The 27,796-nt window shown below is 51.7% G+C and overlaps 1 protein-coding gene across 1 annotated transcript in view; it reads right to left on the reverse strand.

Moving 5' to 3' along the window:
* HCN2 (hyperpolarization activated cyclic nucleotide gated potassium and sodium channel 2) overlaps positions 1-27,796 on the reverse strand; it is a 185,672-nt gene that overhangs the window by 120,835 nt on the left and 37,041 nt on the right. The window contains exon 2 of the mRNA XM_078669320.1: positions 1,870-2,293. Within this exon, the coding sequence (XP_078525446.1) occupies positions 1,870-2,293 (424 nt within the window). The remainder of the gene's footprint in view (positions 1-1,869; positions 2,294-27,796) is intronic.

Genomic DNA, 27,796 nt, shown 5'->3' on the forward strand with positions numbered 1-27,796 from the left:
GTGGGTTGGTCTCCGGGTTGGTTGTCGAAGCTGTTGTGGATGTCGGCGATTTTGTCGTGGAAGAACGAAGCTAAGGAGTCGCAAAGGGTTTGAGAGGGAGTGATGTCGTTGGAGTTGGCAGTGGGGTTGGTGAACTCTTTGACGATGTTGAATAATTCCTTGCTGTTGTGGGCGTTGTTGTCTAGTCTGTCTGGCATACTAATGACAGCCTTATCATCGGCTCGGTCTTCCAACAGGAGGAAACGTCCCTCACGACGGAGACCATTTGGGATCCGTAACAAGCCTGACCACGATGGACGAGCCGGCCTTTGGTGCTCTGCATACGGGGCCTCAGGCCGGACTGAGAACTCAAAGCAGCCCTCGGCCTCCCGGGGAAACGCCTGATGCCCAGTATGGCATGTCCGGCTCTGCAGGGCATGTGCTCCTCACTCCAACATAATTATTATAGCCCTGGTTATAGTGGTTGCTTGTGGGTAAGCGAACTCGTTTGCAGCACACAACATCAGGTGAAAAAATACATCAACCTCGCTCTAAAAACACAAGCCTTCCCTCTTCGATCTCACCTCAAGCTAGGGGTTCAAACTTCAACTCACACTGAAATCGGTTGGAATCAACTCGAGCACGTTTGGTTCGTCCAGAACGTGTGGCCTCTACAGTGGACACAGATATGCTCCAGAACTGGACACAGCACTCCAGTTCAGATTTCATGACCCGAGCACAATACTAGAGACACGGGCTCATGAACAGGATGCGACGCTTCGATAGGGCTTCGAGTAATGCACATGATGAGGTCTACGGAAGAAACTCGGCCTGCTCCTGGTGTGGCCTCAAGGGCTGCACAACGTTCTACTTGCAATAAGGCTGCACGAAATGTAAATTGCACTCATTTAATTTGTGGAATTTCTCGTTATGCTTGCTACGCGGCATTCCCAAAAGTACGCCACCGCGTTATTATGCACTGTTTCTGGTAAAAAAAAAAGCAAGATCCCAGTGAACAGCATTATTTGTGGTAATTCATCTTAGAAATTTACCACAAATGCAAAGGAACAACAGAACGAGGCTGGCTGTTGTTCGCGGGGCTCTTGTTCAAATGCATCTTCGCACCAAAAATTGACATGAGGACGCATTTCACACTAAAACATAGACCGAGAATACGGATTTGAATGGTGTGTAATTTCACAACGTTCCACTGTCTCTCGCTACAACCTTGCCACATGTGTTTGTAGCAAGCCTATGCACACCCTTGTATTAATTACAACTCTTAGTCAGACGTTTGTCAAGCTTCTTTACATATTCATTGAACACATATATCCTTAAATGAGATCAATCAGTGTCGTCGTGATTTTCTAGTTCCTTTATTCCGAGAATTGGATTAAAGGAACAAGACATTTATGACAACACTTTGCGTGTGCATAGGCTTGCTACAATCATGTTTTGACCCCGGGGTCTACTATTGAGGGCTTAGGGTGTTCTCTCTCACCTTTTTGCACAGCCTTACTCGCGGAATTAGAATTTACGCACACTTTGCTTGTTCGTGCTTACAAAATGCATGTTTGCAAGATATTTCTCCCCAAGCATGCAAACAGGGTTTGCAAACAGAAAAAAAGCATTGTGAATGGGCAGAACAAGCAATTCCGTATGTTTGCGGAACTTTTGCGGAACTTTTGCGTGCTCGCAGATATTTTTTACCGTTTCACAGAGCTTTGCGTAGCGCAACTACGCAATTTCCGCCCACCCCTACTTTATAGGCGCCATTATCCCCTACATAAAGAAACCCCCCCTTTTCTTTGTGTCTTGCCACAAGCGTCTCCGATCGTGGCAAATCCGCGCAAGCGGGAGACATGGAGACAGCGGCTCCTTGGCCCTTACCTCTTCCCACTGGTGGATGTAGCGGATCAGGCGCGAGAGCCTCAGCAGCCGCAGCAGGCTGAGGATCTTGGTGAAGCGCACGATCCGCAGCGCGCGAGCCGTCTTGTAGACCTCCGAGTCGATGCCCTTCTCCACGATGAGGAAGATGTAGTCCACGGGGATGGAGGAGACGAAGTCCACCACGAACCAGGTCCGCAGGTACTTCTTCTTGATCTTCTCGGGGTCCAGGATGATCTCGGTGTTGTCCTCGAAGACGATGCCGGTGCGGAAGTTGAGCACGAGGTCCATGAGGAAGAAGGTGTCCGAGACCACGTTGAAGATGATCCACGGCGTGGTGGTCTCCTCCTTGAAGAAGGTGATGCCCACCGGGATGATGATGAGGTTGCCCACCATGAAGAGCAGCATCGAGAAGTCCCAGTAGAACCTGCGGAGACAAAGGAGATACGAGGTCAGAGGTCAAGAGGGGGCACTGGATGAACTAGTGACCAACATCAACTCTAAAGAAAGCACAGAGGGCAGGAGCAGCACTGGAGGGGCAAATGAAAAGCATATCTCACCCCACAGCAGACACAGGGGTGAAAGTGAGGGCACAGGGGGGGGCAGTGAGGGCATGGGGAGGGGCTGTGAGGACACAGGGGGGCAGTGAGGGCACAGTGGGCCAGAAAGGTCAGGAGCTGATTTGCCCTGGTGGGGCAGAAGCCTCAGACATCCTAGGTCAGAGCTGACACAGGGGTCAGAAAGGTCAGGAGCTGTGATGATCTGGTGGGAGAGAAGACCCAGACAGACACAGGGGTCAGAAAGGTCGGGTGCTGGTTTATCCTGGTGGGGGAGGAGACCCAGACATCCTATCCCAGAGCAGACACAGGGGGCAGGAGAGAGGGGCACTCTTTGACGAGCTTGACCTGGAAGTGAAGCTGCTGGCCCCCGGCACGTGTGTCTGACTCTCACAGCACTGTCCCTAGATGGAGGTGGGGCTGTCCCCTGCACCCATGGTCATTCAGTACCTCAAGTGGGGTGACCTGGTAGGCGGGTCTCTAAAAGGGGCGTGGCCATAGAAGCAGACCTGGGAAGTTCATGCAATCAAGAGGAGCCCTAAAACACTAGGGCTGGCATCCTCCCCGTGGCACAGGGCGTGCTCTGACCCGGAAGTATCCCTGTGAGGCGGGTGACTTTGTATTCAAACATGTCAAACAACATACAGACCAATATATCTGGCTTAAGATAAGTCAGATGTACTGGCTTTGCCAATGCTTGTTGGCAATTTCAGATAAATGAGTAACCACAATGATGATCTTATAAAAAACGATATTCTGATTTAAAACATTTCCAATCTATGAGGCTGTGAATGAAAGGCCAGTGAGGGTTGTAAACAGGGGGGGGGGGGGGTCTCTGTCGCTCCGGTTGTCTCCGCACTACTTTACTCCGCAGCCCCCTTCACACTCCTTCCTGAAATCGTCCATAGGCGGATCTCACTCCTCACCTTCCTCTTCTTCACTCTTAACTCTGTCATTCTGCAGCCTTGTGCCACCCCCGCTCTTTCTTAGACACTCACCCCCCTCCTCTGTGAACACAGCATTTTTTTTTACTTTCCCCTGGCATATTTGCAATATTCCTTCAGTTGTGACCCTTCTCTGCACACTTTCACATAAAAAGTCAGTATCATCTGCACGCACGTGGCCATTGCTCTGCGCGCTCAGCCGAGAGGCCAAGGATTGGATGTGCATGTAGTACAGCCCACGTCCTTCAGGGTGCACATCCGGGGGTGTCTAGAGGGGTACACTGCGCCTTATTAAATCCGCAAGCCCCGCCCTCCAAGACAGCAGACGGCCTTGACATTGACTTTCCATTCATATAGCGCTTAAGACCCCTTGGGAGGCGCTGAACCGAAGTGAGCTGTCTCGTGAGCCCCTCTCTCATCTCTGCCTCTTGTTGCAGGGTCTACGCTGTTGTCGGGAGATGTCGCGACAGTACTGCACCCCGGGCAGCAGGGTGCTGGGAGCACCGAGGTCAGAGGTGACGAGTGGGCGGGTCCACCTTTAATGCAGGGGGGGTCTCACTCCACTGCCCCTCCCTCCCCCAGCCCCCCCCCCCTCTAGCACGTGGCCCCCCCTCAGGTGCCGCTATCTCTCCATCTGCAGTGGGCGGGGCCTCGCCCGTCCTATCACGTAGGACTGCAGGCTTCAGTGCATCATCCAGAACCAGGAGGGCTGGGGGCAGGAGGCCCCACCCACACAGGCCCCGCCCCCTCCCGCGCCATCTCTCCGGGCCCAGGGTGGCACCAGAGAGAGGCGTGCCAGCGACCTTCCTGGAAATCTGCAAGGTCAGTGCCAGCCCAGGAGGCTGCCAATCACCCACCGAGGGAGGGGGGAAGGGTGGGGGGGGGGGGCTGAGGGGGAGGCGCACACACGGGCAGCACCAGACACACGGCCAAAAACACATACACACGATCAACAGAGCAGAGGGGTGCTCCAAAAGAGAGAATGTACTACACACACACACTGCCAATAGAGGAGCGGGCACTCAGAGAGAAAATGCCAACAGGGCACCCAGAGAGACAGAAAACACAGACACTGCCAACAGAGCAGAGGGCACCCAGAGAGAAAGAGAAGACAGAGACACACACACACAAATGTTCTTTTATGGGGGGGCGGCTTGGTGGTTGTACCTTATAGGGGTTGTCAAGCTTTGTGTGTGTATGTGTGTGTGTGTGGGGGGGGGGGGGGGGGGGGTCATAAGTGTACTGGGTTGGGAGTAGTGTCAGAAGCATTTATCCTGGGGGGTGGTTTGCATGTATGTTGGGACTGGGGTGCCTGCAGGCAAGTCACGGTGTAAGTTGCACACAAGGCCAAGCCACGTGTAAGTTGCGCACAAGGCCAAGCCACAGTGTAAGTTGTACACAAGGCCAAGCCACGGTGCAAGTTGCACACAAGGCCAAGCCACGGTGTAAGTTGCACACAAGGCCAAGCCACGGTGTAAGTTGCACACAAGGCCAAGCCACGGTGTAAGTTGCACACAAGGCCAAGCCACGGTGTAAGTTGCACACAAGGCCAAGCCGCGGTGTAAGTTGCACACAAGGCCAAGCCACGGTGTAAGTTGTGCTCAATACCAAGCCACGGTGTAAGTTGCACACAAGGCCAAGCCACGGTGTAAGTTGCACACAAGGCCAAGCCGCGGTGTAAGTTGCACACAAGGCCAAGCCACGGTGTAAGTTGTGCTCAATACCAAGCCACGGTGTAAGTTGCACACAAGGCCAAGCCACGGTGTAAGTTGCACACAAGGCCAAGCCGCGGTGTAAGTTGCACACAAGGCCAAGCCACGGTGTAAGTTGTGCTCAATACCAAGCCACGGTGTAAGTTGCACACAAGGCCAAGCCATGGTGTAAGTTGCACACAAGGCCAAGCCGCGGTGTAAGTTGCACACAAGGCCAAGCCACGGTGTAAGTTGTGCTCAATACCAAGCCGCGGTGTAAGTTGCACACAAGGCCAAGCCACGGTGTAAGTTGTGCTCAATACCAAGCCACGGTGTAAGTTGTACACAAGGCCAAGCCACGGTGTAAGTTGTGCTCAATACCAAGCCACGGTGTAAGTTGTACACAAGGCCAAGCCACGGTGTAAGTTACACAAGGCCAAGCCACGGTGTAAGTTGTGCCCAATACCAAGCCACGGTGTAAGTTGTACATAACTCTAATCCATGCTGTAAAATGTGCATCGCACTAACATCAAACCACTGTGTGATTTGTCCACAAAACCAAGCCACGGTGCAAGCTGAGCACAAAAAGCCACGGTGTAAGTTGTGCCCAATACCAAGCCATGGAGTAAGCTGAGCACAACACCGAGCCACGGTGTAGGTTGGGCACATCAGACTACGGTGTAAATTGTGCACAACATCAAGCCACGCCCACAGTATACGATGTTAACACCACCAAGCCACGGTCATGCTGGGACTGTAATAAAAGATCTTGCTCCAGGGACGCGCAAGTTCAAGCACTGCTGTTCTGTTTGCGGCCTACCCTCACACCCGAGTCCAAGTGTTTTAAAAAGCCAAAGGATAGATGCCCAAAAAATAAACAATGAGCACCCACTATTGGTCAAGGGTCCCTCCCCGGTTAACTGCCAAGCAATGGTGTCATGGATGAATGTTTACACGTCCTGAGTGGAGTGCACCGAGTTTCACTCCGCGGAATTCAGCGCAGTTCCGCGTGCGAGCGGAGTATGTATTGCTTGGCCTGCAACCTCTACAAAATACTACTAGTTGACAATAAAATATAGCACTCCCCCGGGTAGACCGTGACTGGCAGACCACGGATCACAGTGCGCTATAGCGCCTCGTTGTCCTGCTCTGCCCGGGTGGACCGCAACTGGCACAATACAGCACACAGTGCCCCATAGCGCCTGGTGTTCCACCTGCTGCCCCCGGTTGTACTGCAACCGGCAGATTACAGCACTCAGGAACGCTATGCACTGCAGCTGGTACCCGCAGGGTGATTGGTAGTTGGGACCAAGAGAGCCCTCGCAGAGCAGTATACTACACTTGTCATGCAGTAGTCACGGGCGCCACGTCTCATGCTTCCCTTACCTGCGGGAGGTGAGGCATCCGTCGGAGGAGAGCACCCTGGGTCAGGAATCGGGGTTCAGGCCTCATGTCCTTCTCGGTCTTGGATCTGCTCTGCAGCAGGACAATAAATTCCAGGCTGAACCGAGGTGCGAAGGGCGGTCACTTGACTCGGTCACCTGACTGGAGTGACTGTGTCTATCAGTCGCCCTCCTCGCCGGTACTTCGGCTGGCCTCGGAACATAGGGGGCACAAGGGAAACAAACTATTGCATGGGCCTGGCTTTAAGCCAAAACAAAGATGAGCTAAGCATGAAAGAAAACTTAAGGCGAATGGTGCACCAGCTGGACTTGCTGACTGGTGGCGAAGTTTTTTGCAGCACTCTAGCAGAGTTCACGGAGTGGCCAAAGTCCGTCAATTATGCCGACGGAGCGGAGCTTGCTGCCCACCCTTAATGTTTACAGCAACACAGTCTTTGAATAAGGATTTTAAGAGTGGTTTCAGGAGCCCAGCTAAGGGTTGTGTGGGTGTGACATACTGCAAAAACACGAGTCGCTAAGGACTAATCCTAGCATTTCCAGAAATAAGATTTTGAAGGAGAGGAACCGGGGGAGGGCGGCAGGTCCTTTTGATTCCATCCCTTTGGATAATGTTGTGTGTTCTCTCTTAGGGGTAGTCCCAAAGAAAGACCCAGGGGCGTACCGCAGATACACAACTTATCTGCACATTAAGGGCAACAAGGCTCGCGATGGGATTACTGTGCTCAGTGAAGTACGACTCGCTAGATCGGGCAATCACAATGCTCCGGGACCTGGGACTGTGCTGGCGGATGTAGAGTCCGCCTTTAGGCTGCTACCAGTGCACCCGAGGACTTTCATTTGTTGGATTTCCAATCTGAGGGAGCCTTCTGTGGAAATATGTAATATTTTACTTAGCATAAGCTACAGCCATTGTTACTGTGGTGTCCATTTAGTTTCCTTCGCACTCTGCTGTTTGCCTTTTCACTCTGCTTGTGCCATCTATTTTAGTTGACCTTGTGACATGGCTGAGCAATGAACGTGCTGAGGGTTTGTGGCTGCCAGTGCACCTGGTCTTAGATGTTATCTGTTGACTGTTTACTGTTGCCATAAGCATTCCTAACCCCCCCCCTATTTGCAGACCAAGTAGTTATATATCTGCCCTTGTTTGCTGATAGCTATTTGTAAACTTGTTCTTCCCATTTCTGTCCACATGCTTATATTGCAGAAAAAGAGTATATAAAGATGATGGTCTGTGAGTTCAGGGTACTTCCTCCTGCAACACTTGGAAGTGTTGCGTGGACGTGGTTCCACTCATGAGTGATTATAATAAACTTGTTATTTTATTTCAACTCCAGTGCCGATCTCATTTTGTTAGTCTTTGGAACCCGTGGACAAGAGGGTGACCCTGCACCAGTGTGCTCACGTTTGGGTACATTTCCACACTTCTCCGAGAAATGTATGCCCATGTGCTGTTCAGTCTCCTGTGCTTACTTCGAAAGGTTGAGCACTTTCTTGGAGTGGGTATTTAGGCAGAGATTAGGGCACCAGTGGGCACTACATTATTTGGATGACATCCTGTTCCTATGTACTCTGGTGTCGGCAGGTTTGGACCCTGCAGACTGGAGTTCCCATTAATTTCAGATTGGTGCAGCCACCGCTGCGGCAAGCATGGGATTGGTGGGACAGGCAGTGCAAAGGATAGGCAGGTGGAAGTCTGATTGCTACAATCACTACGTGAGATTGAACATGTTGTAAATGTCCCTTTTCTTTACCGTATTTTCCTGTCAACACAGGTGAAAGACATGTTACGGTGATGTGGCCGTTGGATGCTTCATTGCCTCCGGTATACGCGGGAGCAAGGAACATTAACGATGTGCTGGTATTGGGTCACTTCTACGTAAGTGCACGCAAAGGTCTTATATTCTGCAGGTGACTACGCGTCACTAACAAAGAAAGCCAGAAATCAGCTGACTTTCTTCAGACCAGGTGGTGCTATGCTTGAACCTTGGGAGGATGCACTGGACAGAACATTGTACCGGAGGCCTCCGCTTCCAGGGATTATAATTGTACATGAAGGAGGCAATGATTTGACGGAGCTAGGTCAGAAGAGCTTATTTGAACTGATTGTCTCTGAAATATGTAGGCTTTCAAGGAAGTTCCCAGAGGCCATAATTTTGTGCTCCATCATTGCCCCGAGGTTGAGTTGGAGAGGTGGTAAGTCGGTCAGGGCTCTCAACGAGGCAGTGAAATGGTTGAACAGCAATGTGGTCAAGTTGCTTAGGACCGCTCCTTTGTCAGCCATACCGCATGGGTGAGCGATTTTTCTAGCAGGCTGGAGTGCACTTGTCAAAAGAATGTAATGCAATGTTTTTTGAGAATTTGCTGGCCTGGCTAGGCCAACGCACATTGATCGTAGGGGGGCAGATAGCATGTGAACTATGCTGGCCTGTGGCGGGTGCGGTTATAATTGGTGGGGGACACTTCAGGTCCCTTTATGGCATCATTTTACACCAAATTAACATCACTGGACCCTCCAATGGGTGCTGGCAGCAGGTTGAAAGGAGGTTGCATGGGTGCGGGGGGTTTGGGGCAGTCGCTGATACGTGGTCCTCACCTATCAGCCACCCGTGCAGGTACAGCTAGTGTGAGATAGCACTGGCCCCTGGCGGGACAAGGAACCTGGGTGTAGGGGGTGCCCGTGGTAGTTATCCTAAGGGCAGAAGAGCCTCAGATGCGGGAGAGGGCAGATTTGGGGCTCCCATAAGGAGGGACCCATCCTTTGGACGGAGGGGTAAGAGGAAGGGGCACAGAGCCAGTCTGATCTCACTCAGAACGGTTATGAATATTTTGTTGGTTGCACAGGAGCAGACTAGTTATGGTTAGGTGATTCCCATGTACTAGGGTCTCTGTTAAGGCGAGGTCTCACTTGTAAATAATGGGGTTACTGTAAAAGTTTTTGATGACAGAAATGTTTTTTGTGTGTAAATAATAAATACGGCCGGGGGTCTTATGACCGCTCACCCAAAGAGAGAGTCTCAGGCCTCGTCATTGACTTGGATGTCCCCCCACATCACCCCCGTCCATCCAACTCCATGTCATGCAGACCTTCTCTCCCCTCACCTCCTTCCCATTTCCATGACAACAGCCAGTGACATCACAGATGAACAATTATGACCTCACTGCACTGGGGGGGCCGTCCATCATGCTCTCCACCCCACATACCCTATGAAATATTCATACCCCAGTCTCACGCTGTGCCAGGAGGAGGGGGTGCGGGCTGAGGTGTACCAGCCGCTCTGTAAGGGCACCGCAGTGTCTGAGGCGGCCTGTGCCAGCCCTCCCCCAGCTCCCCTGAGCCATCACTCGATGCCTACTGCAGACGTGTGTCTGGGCCTCAGCCAAGAAGGAAGTGAGGTGGCATCACCTGGCACCCTCAGCAGAGGCACGAAGGAGCTCACGAGACCCATCGATGACTGACTCTGGCCCAGCCTTACTAGCCTTCGGACTTCCAATGGGTCAACGCGCCTCCCCTTATGGTCAAGCCCTTTCCCTCACCCCTCCGCAGACTGAAAGAGAAGGGGGGTCGAGCCGGTCCCACCAGTGCATGTGAGGAAGACCACAAGATACCAAAAGCACGCTGCTAGCTGTACAGTCCTGTTCCATTTTATAGTGCTTCATACCCCGTTGTGGGAGACGAAGCGCATTTTCAGACGAAAATCGTGCTGCAACGTGGGGGAGTACATGGCTGGCTGTGTGGGAGGTGTTAGGGGTATTCAGAGATCACAAGATCCATATGGCAATGTGCACGAGCCACAGGTGTGCTAAAGTGATTAGGAAGATGCTGGGGGCAGGAACAGTAGCCATGCACTCTTTTATGGTCTGGCTAGACCGTGCAGCTGTCGCCAGACAATTTTGAAAGAATCACCAGGACAGGGGCTCTATCTCCACCCACAAGCTGGGAGCCAGGAGTGCATGTTTTGATTGGTCTGAAGTTGTGTACTTCCTCAAAAAAGTGCTTGATCTCCACACAGCTGTGATGGTTTTGTTTATTTATCCAGATGCCTGAGCTTGAACTTTCATGGGCACACACATGACATTGCGAAGCTGTTCAAGTGTCTTAAATAACTAGATAATTTATAGTGTTTTTCTCTGGCAGCAGCACAGATGGAAGGAGGGCAGTAATTAGCCTACATGGATTTTTAGGTCTGGCTTGACAGTGCAACTCTCGTCTGACCTTTTAACCTGCACCAACATTCTACAGTTCTTTGCTTCCACACAAGCACATATCCATTCCCGTGCTATCGACTTGTAATGCTTCACATTACCACATATCCCTTTAAAGGCAGACCCATTGGCATTGCCAGTGCCAGTTAAAGATAGGAATACTGCCTACTGCTGTACAAATGCACCCCATCAACAAGAACATGAGTGCACGAGCAATCGAGGCTGGCCACCTGAGCAGGAACGACAGTCTTGAAACGGCCTGTTTCCACCGGCCCCCGCTGGAGCACAGGTTCACGCCCCAAACCACTATCCTGTGCCCGGGTTGGAACAGCATCAATCTGGGCAGCCCTAGTCGGATCACGACTCAGACCCCAGCAGGACTGACAGTCCGCACAGCCAGGGTGAGAGAAGAACAAGCCCGCCCACCCTGCGCTACCCTTCTGACCTCACCCACTGCCCCAGTGGTAACTTTTATTCAATTACTAGGTTTGCTGAGGGCATCTCACCACAATGTGTCCCTGTCAGGGGTCTTTTTCTGGCAAGCAGACACCGGTGCAGCAGAGCCATCTAGTGGTTGTTCACAGTATGACAGTGACCGTACAAACACTGGCACAGAGTAGACACCCAGTGGCTGTTCAGGGTATGGCACAGAGAGCGGCCCTGGTGTGAACAGGCATTGGTGCCACCCAGTGGCCAAAGAAAATACAGCAGTGTCAAACTTCATAGAGAGAAGAGGCAATAGTGCAGCAATGACACCTATTGGTCAATCAAGTATTTCAGAGTCTGAAGCTGGGGACATGGGTAAGTGACCAAGGAAACACTGCACCCTCTTGTGGCTTTCAATGCATATGTTACTGGTGTCCCCCATTTACTCCAAGATGAAGGAATGCTGGGGTCCTGAAGTCAACAGCATGGACTTTGTTACTCAGAAAGTCATCAATGTACGCGCAAATGTGCTGTGAATGCCCTAACAATGGACGTTTGTGCGCTACAAATATAACGGATATCAGTTTCGAGAGCAGGGTCTGTGCCACGCTCCTCGTGTTATGGTCATTCTGTCCCGTCAGGCCCAGAGTACACAGACAGCTGTTTCTACCCACCAGTTGCACCTACAGCGGGGCCTGGATGGAGGGCACACATGGTGTGTGGAGCTCCTTCGAGTGTCCTCTTAATCAGGGTCTAACGAGGGCGCTGCCTCTCCAGAGCACCAGCTGTAATTACACTAATTCTCTCTGGATCCCGGGCACATGGCCTCTGCCAAGCTCCGAGCCTTTTACGGACGGAGGTTGGCATGGGAGTCTGGCAGCGGAGGGCATATTGTGCCTCGAATCTCTGCATATCAACCCATGCTTCCCCTTTGCAGCTACCCGGCCACGTCTGAGCACGAACAGTACTTTCCACACTAAACTACATTTCCCCATGCTCATTTAATTGATTATTTAGTTAATCGTTTTACACAGCAAGTATTCACCCCAAGGAGTATTAGGGAAGTTTGCACTACGTGCGAGCACTCTTGGAGACCCCATATTCCTTCTTGAGGCACCCAGAGCTTGAAGACTCACCATGGTCGCTCACTAGGTGACAGCACTCTAAGAGTCACTATACTCCCTCGGGAGGGGCCCAGAGCCTGGAGATGTATCATACTAGCTCACCAGGTGACAGCACTCTACGTGTTGAGAAAAAAAATATATACATATATATATATCCATATGTATGCATTACAAAGATATCATGCTTAGATAGATCACACTAACATGAGGCCTGGAGCTCCAAAGGGGCTTCCTATCTGACCTTGACTGGACAAGCTTCAACACGCTATTCTGTACCCCCTTGGAGGTCACTTTGCTTGTCCTGACTTCATGATATTTCTTATTCTGGTTGTGCAAGTTGCTTACACAGTGCCGAGCCAGCCTTTCTGGTCTGCCCATATCTGGCTGTTTTGCATGGTGCAGACTTTGCACATCCATGTCAGCCATATTTGGCTCAGTGCCTTATTCTAGTTCCGCTGACATGGCATTTCTTCAGGTATATAGCACCTAGAAACTTGTCACTCTGGGAAGAAGCGGTCTGAGAGCCCCTGAGGCAGGAGACCTGACTTCTTCCTTGCTAATTAGCAATGATGCATGCTTTTGGTACCAATAAATAAATTTCACTCTGTTTCTGAGCAAGCCTGCTATGTCGGGTGAATTTCATTCATGTGCTCCTGGGAGGATGTACAGTATTTCCCTAACACTAAGAGTCACTATACTCCCTCGCGAGGCGCCCAGAGCTTGAAGATGAACCATGGTCACTCACGCCCTGTCCAGGGCAGTGAGGGCTCCCAGGCCAGGGACCTGCCAGGCCTGTGCTCTTACCCCGAGGGGGCTAGCCCATCACGGTGAGAAGGGCAGACTCGCTTGACTAAGCTGGCATGACCGCTTGTGACACACACCTGGCAGCCCGGGGGCGTCTGCGGGCAACTTGTGTGCTGTGGGGCTCAGCTGTCAGACTCTCCCCCGACCCCCCTCCTGGCACCCCAGGGGCCGGACCGGTGACATCTCCAGGCCAGGACAGCCTGACTGCAGGGGCAGAGGGTGGAGGGCACGGAGGGTTGCAGAGGAAGATGGAGGGAGAACGGAGACCCCAGGTGGAGGATGGGAGAGAGGAGGACGTGTCAACACGGAGGAGGGACGACAGAGCGATGGAGAGAGGAATACACAGGAAGAGGGGGAGGGAGTGATGAGAGAGACAGGAATACATAGGAGGAGGGAGTGCTGGGAGATGAGAGAGTGAATGCTGGGAAACAATTAATGAGACCGAGTGGGCAAAGATGGGGTTCAGTGGTGCCCCAGCCTCTGGGCCTTGCAAACCTCTTGTCTCAACTTCTACCTCCAGCCTCACCGCGCCCTGCTCTGCATTTTACTTCCGCCCCCAACTTGACCCATCACAGTGCTGCACAATACCCGGTGCACCTGACCTGGTTTCAGACAAGAGCCCCGCGGGCTGTCACTCACCGCGACTCACTGATAAGGTGGGGGTGACCTAATTACCGCCCACAGGTGTGCAGCCCCCGCCAGCCCCTGGCATGAGACTGCCTCCTGCGTGGAGAGCGACACTGTGGCTGAGATGAACTGGACGAGACGCCTCCCTGGGAGGCGGGGATTACAGAGACCGCGGAGAGAGCGGCACTTCTCTGCGCTGCGCTCACCCTGCCGGAGGCTGCAAGCGCTCCCCCTAGGGGTGGACGTAATTCCATACAGCGTGCTCACGCTGAATTAGGCAAGAAGAGTATTTTTGCATTTAATAGCATTTATCAGTATTCGCTCAGCGAAAACATACCCCGCCTCCAAAATGGACACAAGGATGCATTGTGTGCTAAGAGAAGAGTGCTTAGCGCTAAATGTAACTAGTTATAAAAAGCAGCTAAATGTGCTCTTGTGGTAGGATTTTTACCCCAAATTACTCTGAATGACATGAGCGGGTGTCATTATATTATCAGTAATTCTGCTTCAAAGAGTATTGAGGAGTTACCAAACTGACTGATTACTGCAGCTTAATTGAAATCCCACCCAGGTCTAGTTTGCATATGTACCGCAGGCGGTGCACTCAGTGAGGTCAACACACGACCCCCTCTCAGTAAAGCAGGGGGGGCTGGGTGTAGATGCAGGTACCAAGTCATGGCCGCCACCCCTGGCACACCCGGAGCAGGGTGCGGGAGACCGAACAAGGACCCGAGAGAGGCTCATGGGATTGAAAAGCTGCAGCAGCAAAGGAGAGGAACAGGAATCCGCACAACCAAAGACAGGAAAATAACACTCGCCGCTCCCTGGCAACACACACACTGCAAACAGAAAGAGAACCCTACGAAAGCAAAGCCCAAGAAATAAAGAAAACCCAAACAAGATTGAGAAAAAACACCCTATTGCTCCTGTCCTCTGATGCTGGGAGCAGCACTCCTGTGGAGTGGAAAAGCAAGAAAAAGAGTTCCCTGAATGTAAGCAGTGGAAGGATACAAATCATCCAGTCAAAAGAATGATAAAGAACCGATGCTCCAGGGGAGGGGCAAACACAAGTGAAATAAAGCAAGATAATGCCGCTAACCAGGAAGTCAGCCAATGATAAGCAAGGGCTGACCCGGAGCACATTGTAAGCATTGCGATTGTACACACTAGCTCTTACAACAAAAAACTGCTAAAGCTGTCTGTAAGCCATACCTGAAAAGTTTAGAGCTGGTCTAAGTAAAGTCAGCATTAACCAGTTCGAAGGGCAAGAGGGGCGAACAGATATCTTCATCCAGGGCTGGCTTTAGGGCAGTGCGACTGGTGCAGCCGCACTGGGCGCTGACCTCAGAGGGCCTGCTGTGTTTAGCATTAACTTATGATTGGAGACATGAGGGGCACTTTTGCATCGTGGTAGTGAGAGACTCCAAAGAGGAAGTCATGGGGGTGGGGGCGCTAAAAATGATTGTCGCTCAGGGTTCCACTAAAGCCGGCCCGTCCTAACCTCTGCAGCCAGGGAAAGCTTCTCTCCAGGGTCAGAAGTATTGAGTGAAGTCAAGGAGGTCAGGAAGTGAAAGTGGCCAGTGGAATCTTCCACTGTGACCGCTCACCTCACCAGGGCTCCTCTTCCGGTGTCACCAACAACGCACCTTCCCATCAGAGGTCACAACAAAGAGTGGCTGGCTTCCTGCCGGGATCTTCCAAGTGCATCTACTTGCTCATCTTGTCAGTGTCCCTCACACAAACCAGAGTGTCCGCTCAGATCTATGAGCATCCGCATCGCACGAGTTTACAAATGGCCAACCAACCCCAAGCCCAGGCTGGAACGTCATTCGACAGCAACGCTGCCAATCTCCCACCCTTATCACGCCCCACCCCAAAAACACTCAAACTGGTGGACAACAAACAGATGAGAAAACCTTCTTAGTGTCGCCCCACTCTGGGGCAGCGCCTCTTATTTTGAATTCAAGCGATATTATGTGTGATGCCGGGGTCAGGGACCATCGCCAGCCACTGGAGGAAGGCCCCCCTCCCCAACCAGAGAGGTTTATGAAACACAATATACAATTAAATAATTCAGGGTACAGGTCAGTGAGTACTAGATGATTATGTACACCCTCCATCTAGAGGAATTATCCAATCAGGATCCTCCATCCTAGAGGGATTATCCAATCAGGACCCTCCATCCTAGAGGGATTATCCAATCAGGACCCTCCATCTAGAGGAATTATCCAATCAGGACCCTCCATGTTAGAGACTCTCGTCAGACCATAGGACCACTCTTGGGGATCATTCACTCGGGGAGTAGGGGGTCCTCAATCCCTTAGAACGCTCTCCCCGAGATCCTCCTCTGGGGACTCCCCACTCGGGGGTCCCCCATCCACGTAGAACGTCCACTCACAGGAACCATTGATAAGTACATTGATGGGGCCCTTTTTCTTCAAGGACCCCCACCGGGACCCCATATCCAGAAGCTTTGAACTTCTCTGAGGGTTTCCTCTGGGAATCGTTACCCCAGCAGAGCTCTCGCCTCTAGGGCCGTCTGCAAGGGCAGCACGTCTGTCCTCAGGGACGCCCCTTCCTAGGGCTACCCAACATCAGTGGTCCTAGTGGAGCCTATAGCTTCAGGGACCCTCAAATTCCAGAGACCCTCTTTCCTAGAAGACCCTGTATCCTCAGGGATCTCATTCATGGTGGAGCCTCCAGCCTCAGAGGCCCTGTATCATTGGGAATCTCCTTCCTGGTGGACCCTCAATCCTCAGGGATCTCCTTCATTGTGGACCCTCCAGCCTCAGAGACCCTGTATCATTGGGAATCTCCTTCCTGTTGTACCCTGTGTCCTTCCTTCCCCGAGGACCTTCTCTGCTCAGGGACTCCGCTACAGGAACTGTCCATCCTCCGAGACCCCTCCCCACCTGGAACCCTCCATCCACGGTCCATCCCCATAGACATCTTCATGGAGCCCCCCATCCTGTGGGGCAGTCCATCACCAGAGCCCTCCGCCCCTCCATCAGGAGCCCCCCTTTCCGTGTCACCTGCGCCCCAGAGCCCGCCTTAGGCCGCGCACACCGGAGCCACAGGTGGCACGCAGCGGGACCCCCTCAGGACGCGAGCCCTGCATCTGTCCTTATTAAGAATCTATAATTAGCTACAACTGGCTGAAGGGGCGCCGCGGGGATCCTGCGACAGGCAGCCATGAGCAGAGCTGGAGACCGCCCCCTCAGAACCGTAAAAACACCCCCGAAAGAGCAGTGTCTATCCTTCACCAAAACAGGAAGGAGACATCAAATCTAACTTAAAATCAGAGTATGAAAGGGTGTAGCCAATGCAGGCTCCACAGTACCCTACAAAGACACGCCCCCGCCCTCCACCAATGAAGTGCGCTCATATATGGATGCCAAGCCAGGACAATGAACAACGTGTATGCTGATCAAACACACAAAAGGTGATGGGAGGAATGCTTGCAATAAGTCTAACCTCTGGCACCCAGTCCATCGGTTTTTGACCCTCGTGCCACGCCAGTTTAGACCCAGCCATATGCAAATCAGTCTTGACCCTGTGCCCCATGGCAACAGTCCTGACCGAACTGCCAAGCCAGGTCCTCCAAGGACCAGAATCAAGCTTCCTAGGACCGGTTTCACACTAGCTACGGCTCATCAGCCGGGTACAGCTTGGTTCCAGTGGCACAGTGAGCACAGGAACCCCTTTTGGGCATGCCTATGCCACCTAGGGTAGTATATTTAAGACAAAAAGATGACTTTAGTGACTCAGTATCTACTGAACTTACAACATTGCATTTCTGGAGACAGCCCTCTGCGCCCCTCAACTAAAATAAAGCCACACTGAGATAGCGGTTTCTTCAAAATCACGACAACGTAGCTCATGTCCCAGTTTTTAAAGAGGGTGGACTGAAAACGGCGGGAGGAGCTTTTTTATGCTTTACAAAGCTGGGATAGTTGTTTTTTTCTCTCTCTCTCTCTCTCTCTCTCTCAATCTCTCTCACTCTCTCACTCTCAACCCTTCTTTCTGCTATCTCTCGTCTGTGGGATAGCACCTTAAGGTTCAAGCCCGGCCCTTCTCCTTCCTTCGTTCCCTCTAGCCACTTCTCTGCTGATTTCACGTCCTCCGCTTCCTCCCGACAACCTGAATATAACCTCCCGAGCCCCGCGATCACACAGGACTAAAAACTGCACAGAAGCATGTTATGACACTGTTGTTGCGTGTTATTCCATGTTGCTTCTCTAAATCCGGAGCAAACACACAGCAGTAATGTCATTAATGCACAATACCTTTTCTTAATGAGCTCTACCTGTGATCCATACACAGAGAGGTTTTTGTGCAGTGGATTCCCCCATTGGTCCGTTGAGCTGTCATTCAATCTTTGCTTCCACCCTCCAGGCATACAGCACTGGGCAATGGTCAGCCTCCTTCACCCATTGGCTCCCTTCACTTTGAGTGACTGCACAAAGCCTGTGCACAGTATTCTCCTCCATCTAAAATAGTTCCTTTCTCTTCAGTGGCAAAGCTGGTTCAAAGTGTGCAAAAAAACACCCACCGCACCCGTAAAGGCCAGGCCTATTGGCCATGTAAGTGCTTGCTTTAAAATGAAATAGACATCTTATTTTTAAGTTGCAGTTTCTTGACTTTTTTTCTCTCTGAAATAAGGTTCCTAAGAACATACTCATTTCCTAGCATGTGAGGTAAGAGCACACCTCTCTGGAGGGAAGGGTGGAGCCTGGTGGCCGGTGACCAGAGGTGGGCGCGGGCCCTGCCAGGCACGGGGCGGCGAGCTGTAAATAAGGAATATTCGCCGCTCTAATGCGCCTGGACCCAGAGCGGCCGCCATTATCAGATCAGCCAAGGCCCAGGATGTAATCTGTTTTAAATCTAATCTGATTAAAGGAAGCCCAAGCAGGCAGGCAGGGCTGCCATTGGAGCAGGAATCCCTGCAGGCCAGGCCCCCCCGGGGAGAGGGGGGGGGGTCAGCATTACTGCCTTGCATTATAATTATAAGCATATTGGAGTGCCTGCGGGCCATTAGTTTGTGTTGTAAGGCCCCATATTGGTAAATTTGAATGTTATAACTCATACTTAGCGCGTGAAGCAGCCGCATCCTCCAAGCTGAGCTAAAATAAAAATATATTAAAGATAGTAAGTATTAAAATATGAGCTCTGTGGTGCAGTGACGGGCTCATTACAGCTGTATTAATGGCTGCAGGTTACTAGAACAGAATACAACCAAGGTCACAGAGTAGTCGCTTGCGATGCCATGCTTCCCCTGAGCAGTAGTGCGGCAGTCACCAGCATGCGTTCAACGGCCGGACGGTGTGTCACTAGAACATGCAGGGCTGGACTGGAGCACCAACCGGTCATGGAAAAAAGTTCATACCAGGCCCACGATGCGGACTGGTGCCTAGAATGGGTTATGTGTGTACCCAGGCCCGGCTCCAGGATTTTTTCTTTGGGTGGGCCAAGGGTGCATTTGGGTGGGCCACTGGGGGCCAATTTGTCGCTTCTTGTGGTAGCCTACACGCCCTAGATTACATCAGATCTACTTGCAAGCGGTCACCATACTACAACGGATCGATTCTGTGCATATACAGAGCACGTGGAGGGTTATTTGAAAGTAAGAGCCATGTCTAGACCTAAGTGCAAACCCTCAAATTCCCTCAGGCCAGGCTTCAAAACAAGTACTTCCAGGCCCGATTATCCACTTTTCTACCATCCCTTTCCGGTGAACCTCATCTCACAGCTGGCCTTGGGCCACAATCCAGCTCCACTTTCATTATTCCCATAAAAAACATTAGTAAATTCACAATCAAACTTAAAACATTGATTATAGCAGTAAATATAATTAGCATACACTTTAATATGTTCCACAGCTGCCCTAATGACCTGACTGCTAATTAAATAAAAACAGAAAGGCCATGAGAGGGTCTTTTTTGGCACCCCACAATGACCTCTTTCTCCTCGGGTTCCCTCACTGCCACCCTCCACCAGTGCCCCTCATCTCACCCTAGCCCCTCTCTCATATGCATTTCATGTGTTGTATAGCGCTACTCGTATCAGTGTAGGGTGCGTCAGTACTTTACACCACGCACACATTACACAGAGACAATGAATCATAGCAGTATGCAAATCAGTCTATAGGGCATGCCATATAAACCAATGAGGATTACAAGGTGTATGAATCACACGCCATCCATTCAGGTGGGCAGGACATTTCAAGAGGGTTTGGGCTGGGGAAGCACAAACTCAGGATTTAAAGCATACCCTGGTGGTTGGGGGTTGGCTTTACTAATATATATATTTTGTTATCGTCTCAAACGCTTTTTAGCAACATTAAAATAAGGAAAGACTGGGGAAGTTCTAACTATATCATTCATGTTTGTAGGCAGGTCCTTGATGACAGTTCATAGATCATCAGAGGTACAATACAGAGCCCTACCCGAGGTACAGAATGGACCGTACCAGAGGTACAATACAGAGCCCTACTCGAGGTACAGAAGGGACCGTACCAGAGGTAAAGAAGGGACCATACAAGAGACACAATACTGAGCCCTACCCGAGGTACAGAAGGGACCGTACCAGAGGTACAATACAGAGCCCTACCCGAGGTACAGAATGGACCGTACCAGAGGTACAATACAGAGCCCTACCCGAGGTACAGAAGGGACCGTACCAGAGGTACAATACAGAGCCCTACTCGAGGTACAGAAGGGACCGTACCAGAGGTAAAGAAGGGACCATACAAGAGACACAATACTGAGCCCTACCCGAGGTACAGAATGGACCGTACCAGAGGTACAATACAGAGCCCTACTCGAGGTACAGAAGGGACCGTACCAGAGGTAAAGAAGGGACCATACAAGAGACACAATACTGAGCCCTACCCGAGGTACAGAAGGGACCGTACCAGAGGTACAATACAGAGCCCTACCCGAGGTACAGAATGGACCGTACCAGAGGTACAATACAGAGCCCTACCCGAGGTACAGAAGGGACCGTACCAGAGGTACAATACAGAGCCCTACTCGAGGTACAGAAGGGACCGTACCAGAGGTAAAGAAGGGACCATACAAGAGACACAATACTGAGCCCTACCCGAGGTACAGAAGGGACCGTACCAGAGGTACAATACAGAGCCCTACCCGAGGTACAGAATGGACCGTACCAGAGGTACAATACAGAGCCCTATCCGAGGTACAGAAGGGACCGTACCAGAGGTACAATACAGAGCCCTACCCGAGGTACAGAAGGGACCGTACCAGAGGTACAATACAGAGCCCTACCCGAGGTACAGAAGGGACCGTACCAGAGGTACAATACAGAGCCCTACCCAAGGTACAGAAGGGACCATACCCGAGGTACAGAAGGGACCATACAAGAGACACATTACAGAGCCCTACCCGAGGTACAGAAGGGACCATACAAGAGACACAATACAGAGCCCTACCCGAGGTACAGAAGGGACCGTACCAGAGGTACAATACAGAGCCCTACTCGAGGTACAGAAGGGACCGTACCAGAGGTACAATACAGAGCCCTACCCGAGGTACAGAAGGGACCGTACCAGAGGTACAATACAGAGCCCTACCCAAGGTACAGAAGGGACCATACCCGAGGTACAGAAGGGACCATACAAGAGACACAATACAGAGCCCTACCCGAGGTACAGAAGGGACCATACAAGAGACACAATACAGAGCCCTACCCGAGGTACAGAAGGGACCGTACCAGAGGTACAATATAGAGCCCTACCCGAGGTACAGAAGAGACCGTACCAGAGGTACAATACAGAGCCCTACCCGAGGTACAGAAGGGACCCTTCCAGAGACACAATACTGAGCCCTACCCGAGGTACAGAAGGGACCGTACCAGAGGTACAATACTGAGCCCTACCCGAGGTACAGAAGGGACCATACAAGAGACACAATACTGAACCCTACCCGAGGTACAGAAGGGACCGTACCAGAGGTACAATACTGAGCCCTACCCGAGGTACAGAAGGGACCATACACGAGGTACAATACAGAGCCCTACCCGAGGTACAGAAGGGACCGTACCAGAGGTACAGAAGGGACCGTACCCGAGGTACAATACAGAGCCCTACCCGAGGTACAGAAGGGACCGTACCAGAGGTACAATACAGAGCCCTACCGGAGGTACAGAAGGGACCGTACCAGAGGTACAGAAGGGACCGTACCAGAGGTACAATACAGAGCCCTACCCGAGGTACAGAAGGGACCGTACCAGAGGTACAATACAGAGCCCTACCCGAGGTACAGAAGGGACCGTACCAGAGGTACAGAAGGGACCGTACCAGAGGTACAATACAGAGCCCTACCCGAGGTACAGAAGGGACCGTACCAGAGGTACAATACAGAGCCCTACCGGAGGTACAGAAGGGACCGTACCAGAGGTACAGAAGGGACCGTACCAGAGGTAAAGAAGGGACCATACAAGTGACACAATACTGAGCCCTACCCGAGGTACAGAAGGGACCATACAAGAGACACAATACAGAGCCCTACCCGAGGTACAGAAGGGACCGCACCAGAGGTACAGAAGGGACTGTACCAGAGGTAAAGGAGGGACCATACAAGTGACACAATACTGAGCCCTACCCGAGGTACAGAAGGGACCATACAAGAGACACAATACAGAGCCCTACCCGAGGTACAGAAGGGACCGTACCAGAGGTACAATACAGAGCCCTACCAGAGGTACAGAAGGGACCCTTCCAGAGACACAATACTGAGCCCTACCCGAGGTACAGAAGGGACCGTACCAGAGGTACAGTACTGAGCCCTACCCGAGGTACAGAAGGGACCCTTCCAGAGGTACAATACAGAGCCCTACCCGAGGTACAGAAGGGACCGTACCAGAGGTACAGAAGGGACCGTACCAGAGGTACAATACTGAGCCCTACCCGAGGTACAGAAGGGACCATACAAGAGACACAATACTGAGCACTACCCGAGGTACAGAAGGGACCGTACCAGAGGTACAATACTGAGCCCTACTCGAGGTACAGAAGGGACCGTACCAGAGGTACAATACAGAGCCCTACCCGAGGTACAGAAGGGACCGTACCAGATGTACAATACAGAGCCCTACCCGAGGTACAGAAGGGACCGTACCCGAGGTACAGAAGGGACCGTACCCGAGGTACAGAAGGGACCGTACCAGATGTACAATACAGAGCCCTACCCGAGGTACAGAAGGGACCGTACCCGAGGTACAGAAGGGACCGTACCAGAGGTACAATACTGAGCCCTACCCGAGGTACAGAAGGGACCGTACCAGAGGTACAATACTGAGCCCTACCCGAGGTACAGAAGGGACCGTACCAGAGGTACAATACAGAGCCCTACCCGAGGTACAGAAGGGACCGTACCAGAGGTACAATACTGAGCCCTACCCGAGGTACAGAAGGGACCGTACCAGAGGTACAATACAGAGCCCTACCCGAGGTACAGAAGGGACCGTACCAGAGGTACAATACAGAGCCCTACCCGAGGTACAGAAGGGACCGTACCAGAGGTACAATACAGAGCCCTACCCGAGGTACAGAAGGGACCGTACCAGATGTACAATACAGAGCCCTACCCGAGGTACAGAAGGGACCGTACCAGAGGTACAATACAGAGCCCTACCCGAGGTACAGAAGGGACCGTACCAGAGGTACAATACTGAGCCCTACCCGAGGTACAGAAGGGACCGTACCTGAGGTACAATACAGAACCCTACCCGAGGTACAGAAAGGACCGTACCAGAGGTACAATACAGAGCCCTACCCGAGGTACAGAAGGGACCGTACCAGAGGTACAATACAGAGCCCTACCCGAGGTACAGAAGGGACCGTACCAGAGGTACAATACAGAGCCCTACCCGAGGTACAGAAGGGACCGTACCAGAGGTACAATACAGAGCCCTACCCGAGGTACAGAAGGGACCGTACCAGAGGTACAGAAGGAACCGTACCCGAGGTACAGAAGGGACCGTACCCGAGGTACAGAAGGGACCGTACCCGAGGTACAGAAGGGACCGTACCAGAGGTACAATACTGAGCCCTACCCGAGGTACAGAAGGGACCGTACCAGAGGTACAGAAGGGACCGTACCCGAGGTACAGAAGGGACCGTACCCGAGGTACAGAAGGGACCGTACCCGAGGTACAGAAGGGACCGTACCCGAGGTACAGAAGGGACCGTACCAGAGGTACAATACTGAGCCCTACCCGAGGTACAGAAGGGACCGTACCAGAGGTACAGAAGGGACCGTACCCGAGGTACAGAAGGGACCGTACCAGAGGTACAGAAGGGACCGTACCCGAGGTACAGAAGGGACCGTACCCGAGGTACAGAAGGGACCGTACCAGAGGTACAGAAGGGACCGTACCAGAGGTACAGAAGGAACCGTACCCGAGGTACAGAAGGGACCGTACCCGAGGTACAGAAGGGACCGTACCCGAGGTACAGAAGGGACCGTACCAGAGGTACAATACTGAGCCCTACCCGAGGTACAGAAGGGACCGTACCAGAGGTACAGAAGGGACCGTACCCGAGGTACAGAAGGGACCGTACCAGAGGTACAGAAGGGACCGTACCCGAGGTACAGAAGGGACCGTACCCGAGGTACAGAAGGGACCGTACCAGAGGTACAATACTGAGCCCTACCCGAGGTACAGAAGGGACCGTACCAGAGGTACAGAAGGGACCGTACCCGAGGTACAGAAGGGACCGTACCAGAGGTACAGAAGGGACCGTACCCGAGGTACAGAAGGGACCGTACCCGAGGTACAGAAGGGACCGTACCCGAGGTACAATACTGAGCCCTACCTGAAACAAAATAGTGAACCCTACCTGTGGTACTTTGGGGAACACTACCGTTGGTCCAGAAGTACCGCAGAGAGCTCTACCCGAGGTACAACGGGTAACAGTAGTACAGTGAGGTACAGGGTGTGGCCCTGCCTGAGACTGAGCAGAGAGACCTATCTTGAGGTATAGCGGGGAGATGTATTTGGGGTACATAGGAGAGTTCTACCTGGGGTACAGCAGTGAACCCTACCCGACGTTCGTTGGGGGCCCCGGCTTTGGGCTCCCGGATTACAGATAACTTCAAACTTTGACAGCTCAAAGGCGTCCCTCCTGCCGTTCCCCCTTCTGCCTTTATTGAATGAAAACCCACTTTTGATGCCAGCGCTAGAGTCTTCATGGCGCTGTATTTTAAGATTAGCAGTTCCTCTTGTTTAAATCGCTAAATGGAAAGTGACAAGGATTTACCCAGATGTGGCTCCCGGGTCATTCAGACACCGGACCCCCACAGATGTCATTGAAAGTCAAGTCAGAGGGATTCATTAAGCGCACCTATCACCCGAAGGTCTCATGGCGCTAGCGTAAACTCCATACAGACTGGTGCTCAGATGTACGGCCATTATAGATGGTCAAATAGGCAGGGTTTTAACCAAGACTACAATCCCCAGAATGCATTAGGGTGACGAAGGAAGGGCGTCAGACTGGACAGTGATGTCCCTGTTGATAAATCCCCTCCTGGGGCGGCCTTGTTGTCCAGGAGCTCTCAAGTGTCAGCGCTACGTCACTGCTGACGCACACGCGCATCATGACTTCCGGCTGGAGGTGTTTGCGCACTGGACTCTGGGGTAAAGTCCATTCTGATGGCCAATCACAGGCTGACCTGAGAGAGGGCCAGGCATCTCATGTGAGGGGCACGTGTATGTGTTATAGCGCCTCGTGCAGCTTCCAAGCACTCTCTCTACTCTTCCCTCCATCCCCCACTCTCCCTTCTCTCGCCCCCACTCCTCCCACAAACACTTCTTGTTGTTTGTTCTCTCCTGGCTGAGGACAGGCCTGTGACAGCTCCTGTCTCCTCCATCAGCCAGCAGGGACGTCACTTGCAGCCCCCTCCTGAACCCCCTAACAAGCCCCCCCCCTTGGTGGCAGCAATTTAAAACCCCGCACCCCCGCCATGATGAGAGTCACACAGGAGAAGGAGCCTCCATCGAGTCTAAGGGTCTGCCCCTCCCCAGCGACCACCTTCCCCCCCCCCCCCCCCCCGGGAGCGGCCCCCCACAAACACTCATTAGAGGCCCTCAGGAGCGCTCCGCGCGCGCGCTAATTGGTCACGTGAGTTCATTAGTCGCCCTCAGCCTCCCATCGCTGCAGACAGGGCCCCCGCCGCGCCCCGGAGCCCTATTAATTGTTCTAAGTAGTCGGATAATTGCCCCATCGCGCACAACCACAGGGGCTGGCTGCTCCCTGAAGCCCAGCTCTGCCCCCCAGGCGCTATTAACAGCCACTCCATTACCAGCCGGCTCAAGGCGCTTCTGTGGCAGCAGACAGAGGTCCCAGATATTTACTGGTGGAATAAAAGTACCAGTCCAGCCCAGCAGGCCAACAACAGCTTTATCATAGATAGGGGTAAATTCTCAATAACTTACCGGCCACAGCGCCTTGCCGGCATCTTCACCAGTACTAACTGGTGCTGGTAAGACAGCAATGGCCCCCAGGAGCGCATTACCGGCTCCCAGATTCCTGTTGTAATCCAGGTGGGTTAATACCAGCTCTAGATAATGGACTGGTCAAGCAGATTATTAATTATGCCCAATAAGTGCATTAATACCATCTTAGGTCATTAATGGGACCCAGAAGTGCATTAAGACCATCTTAGGTCATTAATGGGACCCAGAAGTGCATTAATACCATCTTAGGTCATTAATGGGTCCCAGAAGTGCATTAAGACCATCTTAGGTCATTAATGGGACCCAGAAGTGCATTAATACTATCTTTGGTCATTAATGGGACCCAAATATGCATTAATATAATCTTAGGTCATTAATGGGACCCAGAAGTGCATTAATACTATCTTAGGTCATTAATGGGACCCAAATATGCATTAATATAATCTTAGGTCATTAATGGGACCCAGAAGTGCATTAATATCATCTTAGGTCATTAATGGGACCCAGATGTGCATTAATATCATCTTAGGTCATTAATGGGACCCAGAAGTGCATTAATATCATCTTAGGTCATTAATGGGACCCAGAAGTGCATTAATATCATCTTAGGTCATTAATGGGACCCAGAAGCACATTAACTTATCAAATCAATGACTCAAGTGGCCCCAAAAGGCTAACAGTTCCCCAGTTACTGAGTAGACCTGTGTCCTCCGTTGCCCGCAAGAGTTTACTTTATACCTGGTCGCAAAATAGGCCCCCGACCCTATCTGACCCCCGAAGAGTACTCACTACCACGCAAGGGCCAAGGATGGAACCAGGCTCATTTCAGTTCCCACAAGTGCGTCCATCACCTCATTAATAGGCAAAAATATAATTACCTCTGAAGTACATTTATTCCTTATAGATTAAATTGGTGGTCATCACAGGTGAACGCAGCGAGAGAAAGCGAATTAATCCCCAACCCATTAACCGACCCAACCCCTACCTGTCGCTCAAGAGACCCATGAAGCGCCTTCAACTCGTTACCTGGAGCCCGAAGAGTCCACCTGGCGACCACGAGCTCGCGGAGAACCCTCAAAACAGGACCTGGTCCCACCACTTTAGTAACTGCCCCAAGCCTCCGCAATGTCCTCGAAATAATAATGTTTCAGAAGTTTGTTACTTTCTACAAAGAACCTTAGTACATGTTACAAAGAAGCTTGTTATATGGGCGCTTGTTACTTGCTGGAAATGGTTTTTATGTCACAGACACTGGTTATCTGAGGCTTGTTACTTCTTACAATGAAACATGTTACAAAGTTTGGCGCATGCGACACATATACTCGTTACTGGTAAGAAAGAAGCGAGTTTACCAGGAAAGGCTCATCTTACTGGGTACAAAGAAACGTGTTACTAGCACAAAACTGGCCATCTGCTACAAAGGTTGCCACAACCTATCACAAAGGACTTTGTAACTTTTCGCAACAAAGATAATCCCTTTCTAGAGAGAAACTTGTGGGTTGCTCCATAGAAGCCTGTTTTTTAAGGGAGGGAAAGGACACTCGTTGCAATGAAGGCTGTTCACTGAATGTAGACCCCTGCCTTATAAATCATTGTATGCAGACCCCTGCCTTATAAATCATTGTATGCAGACCCCTGCCTTATAAATCATTGTATGCAGACCCCTGCCTT

This window comes from Lissotriton helveticus, chromosome 12 (genome assembly GCF_964261635.1).
Source record: "Lissotriton helveticus chromosome 12, aLisHel1.1, whole genome shotgun sequence".
Taxonomy (NCBI): Eukaryota; Metazoa; Chordata; class Amphibia; order Caudata; family Salamandridae; genus Lissotriton; species Lissotriton helveticus.